The 11,013-nt window shown below is 40.5% G+C and overlaps 1 protein-coding gene across 1 annotated transcript; it reads right to left on the reverse strand.

Moving 5' to 3' along the window:
* Positions 1 to 1,782: 1,782 nt before the first annotated feature.
* On the reverse strand, positions 1,783 to 9,875 carry LOC130841462 (zinc finger protein 329-like). Its single transcript, XM_057717618.1, has 2 exons — positions 9,794 to 9,875; positions 1,783 to 4,396 (listed from the first exon to the last, which is right to left on the reverse strand). Exons 1-2 carry the CDS (start codon positions 9,873 to 9,875, stop codon positions 2,760 to 2,762), a joined length of 1,719 nt encoding a protein of 572 aa, XP_057573601.1. The 3' UTR covers positions 1,783 to 2,759.
* Between the last annotated feature and the right edge of the window lie 1,138 nt (positions 9,876 to 11,013).

Below are 11,013 nucleotides of genomic sequence, written 5' to 3' on the forward strand. Positions count from 1 at the left end.
CCACCAACTCCATCTTTCCTTCTCAAGATTGATTTGGCTATTCGGGGTCTTTTGCATTTCCATACAAGTCATAAAATTTCATGTTCTAGTTCTGAGAAAAATGCCATTGGTAATTTGATAGAGATTGCATTGAATTGGTAAATTGCTTTGGGTATTATAGTCATTTTCACAATGTTGATTCTTCCAATCCAAGAACATGGTAAGTCCCTCCGTCTGTTTGTATTGTCTTTGATTTCTTTCATCAGTGTCTTAAAGTTTTCTGCATACAGATCATTTGCCTCCTTAGGCAGGTTTATTCCTATGTATTTGATTCTTTTTCTTGCCATGGTAAATGCAAGTGTTTCCTTAATTTCTCTTTCTGCTCTTTCATTGCTTATATATAAGAACACAAGATATTTCTGTGCAATAATTTTGTATCCTGCTACTTTATTCACTTCATTGATTAGAGCTAGCAGTTTTCTGGTAGAATCTTTAGGGCTTTCTATGTATAATATCATGTCCTCTGCAAAGAGTGACAATTTTACTTCTTTTTGTATTTGGATTCTGTTATTTATTTTTCTTCTCTGATTGCACTGGCTAAAATTTCCAAACTATGTTGAATAGTAGTGGTGAGAATGGTTACACTTCTCTTGTTCCTGTCCTTAGAGGGAATGATTTCAGTTTTTCACCATTTAAAATGGTGTTGACTGTTGGTTTGTCATTTATGGCTTTTATTGGGTTGACTTAACTTCCTTGCATGCCGACTTTCTGGAGAGCTTTTATCATAAACGAATGTTGAATTTTGTCAAAAGCTTTTTCTGCATCTATTGAAATGATCATATCATTTTTATCCTTCAATTTGTTAATATCATGTATCACATTGATTGATTTGCACATATTGAAGAACCCTTGCATTCCAGAAATAAACCCCACTTGATCATGGTGTATTATGTTTTTAATGTGCTGTTTGATTCTGTGTGCTAGTATTTTGTGGAGAATTTTTGCATCTATATTCATCAGTGATATTGGGCTGTAATTTTCTTTTTTTGTGACATCTTTGCCCAGTTTTGGTATCAGGGTGTTCGTGGCCTTGTAGAATGAGTTTGGGAGTGTTCCTCCTTCTCTTATATTTTGGAAGAGTCTGAGAAGGAAAGGTGTTAGCTCTTCTCTAAATGTTTGATTGAATTTGCCTGTGAAGCCATCTGGCCCTGGGCTTTTGTTTGTTGGAAGATTTTTAATCACATTTACAATTTAAGTGCTTGAAACTGGTCTGTTCATAGTTTCTATTTCTTCCTGGTTCAGTCTTGGAGGATTGTACTTTTCTGAGAATTTATGCATTTCTTCCAGGTTATCCAATGTATTAGCATATTGTTGCTTGTAGTAGTCTCTCATGATCTTTTGTATTTCTGTGGTGTCAGCTTTTATACTTTGTCATTTCTAATTCTGTTGATTTGTGACTTTTTTTCTTGATGAGTCTGGCTAATGGTTTATCAATTTTGTCTGTCTTCTCAAAGAATCTGCTCTTAGTTTTATTGATCTTTGCTATTGTTTCCTTCATTTCTTTTTCATTTATTTCTGATCTGATCTTTGTTTCTTTCCTTCTGCTCACTTTAGGGTTTTTTTTTGTTGTTGTTGTTGTTGTTCTTTCTCTAATTGTTTTAGGTGTAAGATTAGGTTGTTTATTTGATATTTTTCTTGTTCCTTGAGGTTGGATTGTATTGCTATAAACTTCCCTCTTTGAAATGTTTTTCTGCATCCCACAGGTTTTTTGTCATTGTATTTTTTTTTTTTTTTTTTTTTCCCTTAGGAAAACCACGTTTATTTCTCCACAATCAACTTCCAGCCGACACCCATATGTGTGCACGCCTTTATATGGCTGTAGCAACCGAAAATCTCCTATTTTATGCTTTCGGTTGCCGGCCACATTGTAAGTGTTTTCAATATGACAACAAAACCTTTATCATTATGGTTTGGCGTGGTTGCACGAAACAAATCACAAGTGTCCAAATGAACAATGAGGGTGACAACGTAAACATAACAACATGGTGTTTTTCTGTTTGTCTCAACGACTAAAGCAACACATCACATTTCTCAGCAGCAGCCTTTTCCTTCCTGGAGGAACCTGCTTCAGTCTCCACTTAAGAGGGATAACATCATTGTTCACTCACAAGCGACTTCCTCACCCAGCTGCCCCGCTGACACAAGCCCTCGGCATCTAGCAGGAAATACGTTCAAACAGCAATCCTCTGTGATTCTGTGGTTGCTGTGGGTGGAGCACTGGGTGGGCTTTCTCACCAGCACAAGCACGCCTTTGCTGACACAGGCAAGACAGTCAGGGCTCCTGCCGGAAGCTTCCCTCCCTGGAATCCAGTAAGAGTTTGCTTACATACAGTAAGGCAGACACTCTCTGCTAAACGATTCCTCATCCAATTACACAGGCTCTTTCCAGCTTAAGGGCTCTGACATATGGGTAGGTGGGTCCTCCAGGGAAGTGTCTACCTGATTTTCAAAGGCTTTATTCCAGTGTATGCACTACCATGTTTGGTACAGGCTGAATCACCCCTGAAGCCTTTGCCACATTTATTACCATCCTGTATCCTCTCCAAGAGTTCCCTAATGTACAGACTTAACAGTATGGCTAAGAAATGTCTCACATTCCTCAATTCACTGGATAGCCCAAAGCAGTCTCTTCCACTGACAGGGAGAAGCCACCCAGAAGACACTCCTCCTTCACCTAGGTTTCCGAGAGCCAGTCGGGAGATGAGTGTGGCCCACGTTCATTAAACGTCCACAGGCTGTTCTCCGGGGTGTGACCTCTGGTGTCGGATGAGGGAAGAGGTCCTTCTGAATGTTTTCCCACACTGAGGACAATGGCTGGGACCCTCCCTGCTGTGGAGTCTCTGATGTACAGCCAGGTGAGAGTTCTGCTTGAAGGACTTCCCACATTCTGGACACTGGTATGGGGTCTCCTTAGTGTGAATCCTCTGGTGCTTTGTCAGACAGGAGCTGTCCCTGAAAGCTTTGCCGCACTGATTGCACTCGTAGGGCTTCTCACCAGTATGAGTCCTCTGGTGACGGATGAGGCCAGCTATGTTCCTGAAAAGTTTCTGACACTGGTCACAGCCATAGGGCTTCTCACCGGTGTGGATCCTCTGGTGCCTGATGAGGTAGGCACTCTCAATGAACGTTTTCCCACATTCTTTACACGCGTAGGGTTTCTCCCCAGAATGGATCTTCTGATGCACGATGAGGTGAGGGTTACGGTTGAAGGATTTCCCGCACTCCACACATTCAAAGGGCTTCTCTCCAGTGTGAGTCCTCTCGTGCTGGGTGAGGTACGAGCCATCTCGGAAGGCCTTTCCACATTTGCTACACTCATAGGGCTTCTCCCCAGTGTGGATTCTGAGATGCACAGTGAGGTGGGAGATGTCCGTGAAAGGCTTCCCACACTCATTACATCTATATGGTTTTTCCCCTGTGTGAGTTCTTTGATGCAGAATCAGGGACGAATTTCGGTTGAAGGTTTTCCCACATTCTAGACATTCGTAAGGTTTCTCCCCCGTGTGAATCCTCTGGTGTTGCGTCAGAGCCGACCCATCGCTGAAGGCTTTCCCGCATTTACTGCATTTATAGGGCTTCTCTCCTGTATGGATTCTTTGATGCACAATCAGGTTATAGTTCTTGGAGAAGGATTTTCCACACTCATTACAGGTATAAGGTTTCTCTCCAGTATGAGTTCGGTGATGCAAAACAAGAGAAGAGTTCCGTTTGAAGCACTTGCCACATTCAGTACATTTATACAATTTCTCTCCAGGGCTGTTCCTCCTGTTTTCATTAAGAGATGAACTCAAGGTGAAGATGTCCCCAAAGTGCTTACCTTCATACAGTTTCTTCCCTCTTTTCATCATTTTTTGTTCACCAAGAGGGGTAAGATGGTTGAAAGACTTAACACTTTCAGGGTATTTATAGGGTTTCTCTCTAGTTTGAGTTCTTCCAAATTGAATAACTTCCACAGAATGGCTGAAGGCCTTCCCACAGGTGTCACTGTCACCCGATCTCTTAGCTATATAACTTTTCCGACAATTATGCAAAGCTGGGTCACAATCCAGACTTTTAACATCTGAGCCACGTGCATGGAAACCATTTGTTGCCGGAACTCTCTGACGCTGCGGAAGGTCTGGGCTCACCTGCAAATGCTCCACAAATACAGGATATTCACGAATGGCTTCCTCAGCTCCTGGTTTCTCCTGGGTTAAGGCTGATGGGCTCAAAGGTCCCTGCTGGCTCTCACCATCCCGACTGTTACCTAGAATGGGGAGATGAGAACCCTCTCTCGTAAACCCTTCCATCTCCATGTCACAGCACAGTTCTTGCTCAGGAATGTTCTTAGCGGTCCTTTTCAATCTTGTGTCCCAGGCTCAGGGGAGCTGGCGGAACCGGCAGCAGCGGCACTACCGCCGCCGCCGGCCGCCATGTTCTTGTCATTGTATTTTCATTGTCATTTTTTCTAGGTATTTTTTGATACCCTCTTTGATTTCTTCAGTGATTTCTTCATTATTTAATAACATATTCTTTAGCCTCCATGTGTTTGTATTTTTTACAGTTTTTTCTCCTGTAATTGATATTTATTCTCATGGCTTTGTAGTTGGAGAAGATGCTTGGTATGATTTCAATTTTCTGGAATTTACTGAGGGTTGATTTGTGACCCAAGATTTGATCTATCCTGGAGAATATTCCATGTGCACTTGAGAAGAAAGTGTACTCTGTAGTTTTGGATGGAATGTCCTATAAATATTAATTAAGTCAAGATGATCTAAAGTGTCATTTAAAGCTTGTATTTATTTTTTTTCTGTTTGGAAGATCTGTCCGTTGGTGTAAGTGAGGTGTTTTTGCCTCCTACTATTATTGTGTTATTGTCAATTTCTGCTTTTAAGGCTGTTAGCACTTGCCTTATGCATTGAGGTGTTCCTATGTTGGGTGCATAGATATTTGCAATTGTTATGACTTCTTCTTAGATTGACCCCCTTTATCATTATGTAGTGTCCTTTCTTGTGTCTTATAACAGTCTTAACTTTAAAGTATAATTTGTATGATATGAGTATTGCTACTCTGGCTTTCTTTGGACTTCCATTTGCATGGGATATCTTTTTCCATCCCCTTATTTCAGTCTGTATGTGTCCCTAGGTCTGAAGTGGGTTTCTTGTAGACAGCATATATAAAGGTCTTGTTTTTGTATCCATTCAGCCAGTCTGTGTCTTTTGGTTGGAACATTTAATCTATTTTCATTTAAGATAATTATTGGCATGTATATTCCTATTACCATTTTCTTAATTGTTTTGGGTTTGTTCTCGTAGGTCTTTTCCTTCTCTTGTGTTTCCTGCCTAGAAAAGTTTCTTTAGTGATTGTTGTAAGGCTGGTTTGGTGGCGCTGAATTCTCTTCACTTTTGCTTGTCTATAAAGCTTTTGATTTCTCCATCAAATCTGAATGAGATTCTTGCTGGTTAGACTATTCTTGGCTATAGGTTTTTCTCTTTCAACACTTTCAGTATATCCTGCCACTCCCTTCTGGTCTGCTGAGTTTCTGCAGAAAGATCAGCTATTATCATTATGAGTTTTCTCTTTTATGTTCTTTGTTGCTTTCCTCTTGTTGCTTTTAATATATTTTCTTTGTGGTTAATTTTCCTTAGTTTGATTAATATGTGCCTTGGTGTGTTTCTCCTAGTTTTTATTCAGTATGGGACTCTCTGCACTTCTTGGACTTGATTAACTATTTTCTTTCTCATGTTGGGAAAGTTTTCCACTATAACCTCTTCAAATATTTTCTCAGCCCCTTTCCTTCTTTCTTCTTCTTCTGGGATGCCTATGATTTGAATGTTGGTGTACTTAATATTGTCACTGATGTCTCTGACATGGTTTTCCATTCTTTTTGTTCTTTTTCCTGCTCTGTGGCAGTTATTTGCACCATTCTATCTTCTAACTTGCTTCCTCGTTCTTCTGCCTCAGTTATTCTGCTGTTTGTACCATCTAGAATATTTTTAATTGCAGGTATTGTATTGTTCATTATTTTTTGTTTGCTCTTTAGTTCTTCTAGGTCCTTGTTAAATGTTCTTGTATTTTCCCTGTTTTGTTTTCAACATTCTGGATCATCTTTACTATCATTACTCTGAATACTTTTTCAGGCAGTTTTCCTGTTGTGTCTTCATTTATTTGCTCTTGTGTGTTTTTATCTTGCTCCTTTGCCTGCAAGGTGTTTCTTTGTTTTCTCATTTTTTTTTTCTAATTTATACTATTTGCTGTCTCCATCCTTATGCTGCTTAGTGGTAATTTCTCTTGTTTCTGTTCTCTGCCACTTTTGGTGGGGTTGGTCCACTGTCTTGAGTAGGCTTCCGGATAGGAGGATCTGGAGCCTATTTTCTGGTGTGTGGATCTGAGTCTTTTCCCTCTGATGAGCAGGGCTGTGTCAGGTGGTGTGTTTTAGGGTATCTGTGAGCTTACTATGGCTTTAGGTAGTCTGTGTGTTGATGGGTGGGTTTGTGTTCCTGTCTTGTTTGTGGTTTGGTGTGAGGTATCAAGCACTGGCAGTTGCAGGTAGTTGAGTAAATCTGGGTCTTAGACTCTTATAGAGGCCTCTGTGAGAATACTTTGTGGTTAATCCTCCCTGTGGCTGAGGACTCTCTTATGATCTAGCATCATGGACTTGGTGCTCTCTCCCCAGAGCCTCTGACTTGACTTCTAGTTGAGGAATCCAGACTCCAGAGATTGCTCTTCCTGGCAATAAAGGGGATTATAAAAGACTACCCAAGCCCCAGACTAATTGTAAAATTTTAATTCAAACAAATTCTGAATCAAGGAAACACATACATGCACAAGAAACACAAAAACAGAACCCAATAAAACATAAAGCACTAGGACAACCTGACAGAAGAACCGCAGAATGCAATCAGGCAATTAAAGAGAAAACCAACAAAAATCAAAACAAAACAAACTAACAAAAAAAAGAAAGCAAACAAACAGGGAAATTGTGAAAAAAGGACCAAATATAACAGGGACCAAATAGAAACAGGGAGCAAATATAACAAAGAGGAAGAGAACATCCAGATAGAATGAAGATCCCCAGAAGGAAATTAAACAACTATAATTTGAGCTAAGATAAAGACAAAACCTATAACAAAGACCAAAGCAGTGTGTCATTTGAAGAATAAAGCAAGGAAACAGAGCAGGCCAATAATATTGATTAAAAGTAAAATAAAATAAAATAAAATAAAATAATAAGGGATCAAACACAGCAACAAAAGAACATAGTATGACTGGAAATATAAAAAGAAAAAGAAAATATGAAAATAGAAATGTATTAATGATAAATAAGAAAAGAAGTGGGGGAGATAAACTCAACACTACAAAAAAATCTAGCTAGAAGTATATAAAAATGTTGAAAAATAAAAATAAAAGTAAAAAGTAGAATAAAACAATGTTATAAAACATGAATATCCCTTAGGACTAAGATTGTAATAAAAAAAGTAAGAAAAGAAATTTTAAAAAATGCTAGAACTGGCCACAGAATGGGTCAGATCAATGGAAATAATAATAATAATTCTGTTTCCTTGGAGTCTCAGCTGTAATTGTCCTTGTACATGTCTTGAGCCTCAGGCTACCTTTGCTTCTCCAAGAGGCTCTCTTCTGTCTCTAGGTTGGACTCTGGACCTGCTGTGGGTCCTATGGGGTCCACTTAGGCTCTGATCTGACACAATTCCTGTGTGTGCTTGCTCCCACAGTCCACAGCTGTCAGAGCAAGACCTTTTCCATTTGTGGGAACATTCTTGGTCTACTCAGATATTCCAAAAACATAGGGTCTACCTAGCTGATCACAGGGATTTAGTCTGAAGCATGTATATCTGATGGAAAGAATATAGAACCTCTTCCTTTGCACCGCTGTCCCTGGTGTTCAGCTTTGATTTTGTCCTTGCTTCTGGTTGTGGTCTAACTGCCAGAGTCTGATACTGAGGCTGCCTTGTAGCTTTTTGGGTCTGCCTCAGTGAGGGTTTCCTTTATTGTTCATCTGCAGATGCATTTTTTGGGGAGAGAGAGGCATTGATAGTGGCTCTTCTCCTTGTGTTTGACTCTACAGTAACTTCCTCTTTAGACAGCAGGAGCCCTAGGGATGCCAGCAGCTTTGGGTATAGGAAATTTGGCCTTAATATGGTTCTTTCCTTTTGCCTGGTGTAAGATGTCTGATGGTCTGCCCTCAGGGGCTTTTTGTATTACTCTGCAACCAGCTGATCTTCCTTTATTGTTTGTCTGTTGGCTCTGATATGTGGGGAGAGAGAGGGTACAATAGTGGCTCCTTCCCCTGCATGTGAGTCAGCAATAGTGTCCTGCTTGGCTAGCAGGAGCCCTGGCAGCAGCAGCACCAATTGCAGAGGGATGCCAGTGGGCTAGGCTATAAGCAAAATGTCTCCAGAGATATCCTTCTCTGCAGACTTCTTCTGGTTCTTGGCAGCAGGTACACCATGCCATTACCACCAGGGGGGCTTTTTTCTATCCCTTGATGACTGCAACAGCCAGGCCCAGAGGGGGCCTCCCTTTGTTTGTTGCTGGCTCCAAAAGAGAGGCAACACCAGTGGCTCCTTCCCCCTGCTTGTGAGTCAGCAGTAGCCCACCACCAGCATGGCCACCCAGCTTTCCGTGGTAGGCATTTTCTGTTGTGGATTTCTTCCCTCCTGTCCCCTCAGTCTGTCTCCCCACAGCCAACAATGTTTCTCTCCCTAAACCAGTTCTCTGGTTCCCACATTCCAGCTCCTGGACCCCCTGTACAGCTGTGACCCACCTCTCAATCCAGGACATGCAGAGCCATGGTATGGACCTTCTGTGTGTTTCTCACTCTTTCCCATCTGCCACAGATCAGCTGCTTCACCCTTTTTGGGCAGTCCCAAATGCCTCCCTTCTGACCCAATCAAGTTCCCCTTTGGTGCAGGGGTTTCCCCATCAGATAAGGGGGGTTTCCCTGAATTTGGCAATCTCTCCTCTGTTTCAGCTCCCCCTGCTCCAGGGTGTAGGACTCATCTCTTTCCTTTCTTCTCTTCCTCTTTCTCCTTTTTTTTTCACCTCTGCCCTACCCTGTTATGTTGGGATCTTTGCAGTACTTTCTGGTGTCTAAGGTCTTCTGCTAATATTCAGCTGGTTTTCTGTGGGAATTATTGCATCTTTTGATGTATTCCTGATGCACCTTTTATAGCTCTTCCACATTGCATCTTCAACTGCTCATAATAGACTCTGAGGTCAGCTCACCACACCCAAACTGAAGTCACTGGGCTCTGTTCATGGCAGGGAGACTCTTAAAGGATGTGCTTCTTGACCCTCCACCAAACCATAGCAGCACAGGCTTCCTTCTGTATGGAACCCATCAGCTCCTAAGTGCTGGGGCAGCTGGTGCTGCTTTGAGAAATATTGAAGGAAAGATCCACAGGACAAGAGGTCCCAGCAGCTGTTAGGGCCTTTCTGGAAAACTCTCCAACTGCAGCTAGCAGGCCATGAGCAGCAAGCCTGAGTTTTTTTTTTTTTTTTTTTTTTTTTTTTTTTTTTTTTTTTTTTTTATGGTACAGGAAACAGCATCAAAGAGAATAGAGCCAAACAATGCAAAACATTTAAATTTTCTGATTGGTTATTGTATGTGTTGTGTTCTTTTGGCTAAATTAAATCACACAGTAAAGACCAAAAACAATAGAGTGGGGAAGTATACTCTACCAACAGGAAATCATGGCAAGAGTAGAGAGGTAAGAAATTAAGACCAAGTAATACAATTTTCCATATTACCTACTTGAGATAGAGTAGTCAGGAAAGTTTTCTTTTAGGAGGTAGCTTCTGCTCTGAGACCTGAAAGAGAAGAAGATTCCAGCCATGTTGACATAGAGGAAAATCATTTTAGACAAAAGGAATAACAAGTGTAAAGTTTCTATGGTGAGAAATTGCTTGGAATATGCTAAGAACCATTAGAAGTCAGTGTGGTTGCAGTATGGACAATACAGTTGAGAGTAGAAAGAGATGAGGATTGAAATGGTGAAAAAGTCAATTCATAAAGAGCATTGTAGGACATAGTAAAGATTTTGGTATCTACAATACAGACTAATAAATTAGTAGAATTTCAAAAATAAGTACAAGTATCAAAAGATGTGAAATCTAATAGTTGTGTGATACATTTCGGGATGTGATGAAAAGTGTGGTATCACTAGAAGATAGCATTCATGTGCATTGAAGTGGTTTAGAGTGAAGGACATTACCAATAGAAAAGCAATTTATAGATGAGATATGATTCAATAGTGAAACCAACAGAGCTTGAAAATAGATTGGAGGTTCCTGTTGGAAGTAATAAATAGTACTCTAAAAGTTTCAAGTTTAAGATTGTATCAGTTAGCTTTTACGCCAGAAGAAAGAAAAAATATTGGCTTACAAGATAATGATTTATAATAACTTTGCATGTTAGTGACTTGAATTGGGTTCAGCTGGAAGGCTTTTCAGGTCTCACATAGGCTTGCTCATATGTTTGTGACCAGTTGCTAATCATCTAGGTGGATGTGATTTTGGAGATTAGAAATGTGGGCTGCAGCAACAGCCATGACTGGGCCCATGTCTCTCATTATCCAACATGCTAAACTGGACTTGTTCACATGGTGCCTCACCAGAGTTCAAAGAGAGGGAATGCAAACACGTGCATGACCTCCTAGACTTGAGCTCAGAACGAGAATGATATTTAATTTTGTGAGCAACTGCCCAACTGTTTTTCATAGTGGTTTCATCATTACATTGCCAGTAATGGTGTACTAGTGTTCCAAATTCTCCACATCCTCGCCAACACCTGTTAACTTTTTTTTTTTTAACAATAGTCATCTTAATATGTGTGAGGTGGAGGTTTAGATTTGCATTTCCCTGGGTGATTAGTGAAGTTGAGCATCTTTTCATATATCTGTTGTCAATCTGTGTGTCTTCATTGTAGAAATGTCTGTTTAAGACCTTAGCCCATTTTTTATTATTATTATAAAT

This window comes from Hippopotamus amphibius, chromosome X (assembly GCF_030028045.1).
Source record: "Hippopotamus amphibius kiboko isolate mHipAmp2 chromosome X, mHipAmp2.hap2, whole genome shotgun sequence".
NCBI lineage: Eukaryota > Metazoa > Chordata > Mammalia > Artiodactyla > Hippopotamidae > Hippopotamus > Hippopotamus amphibius.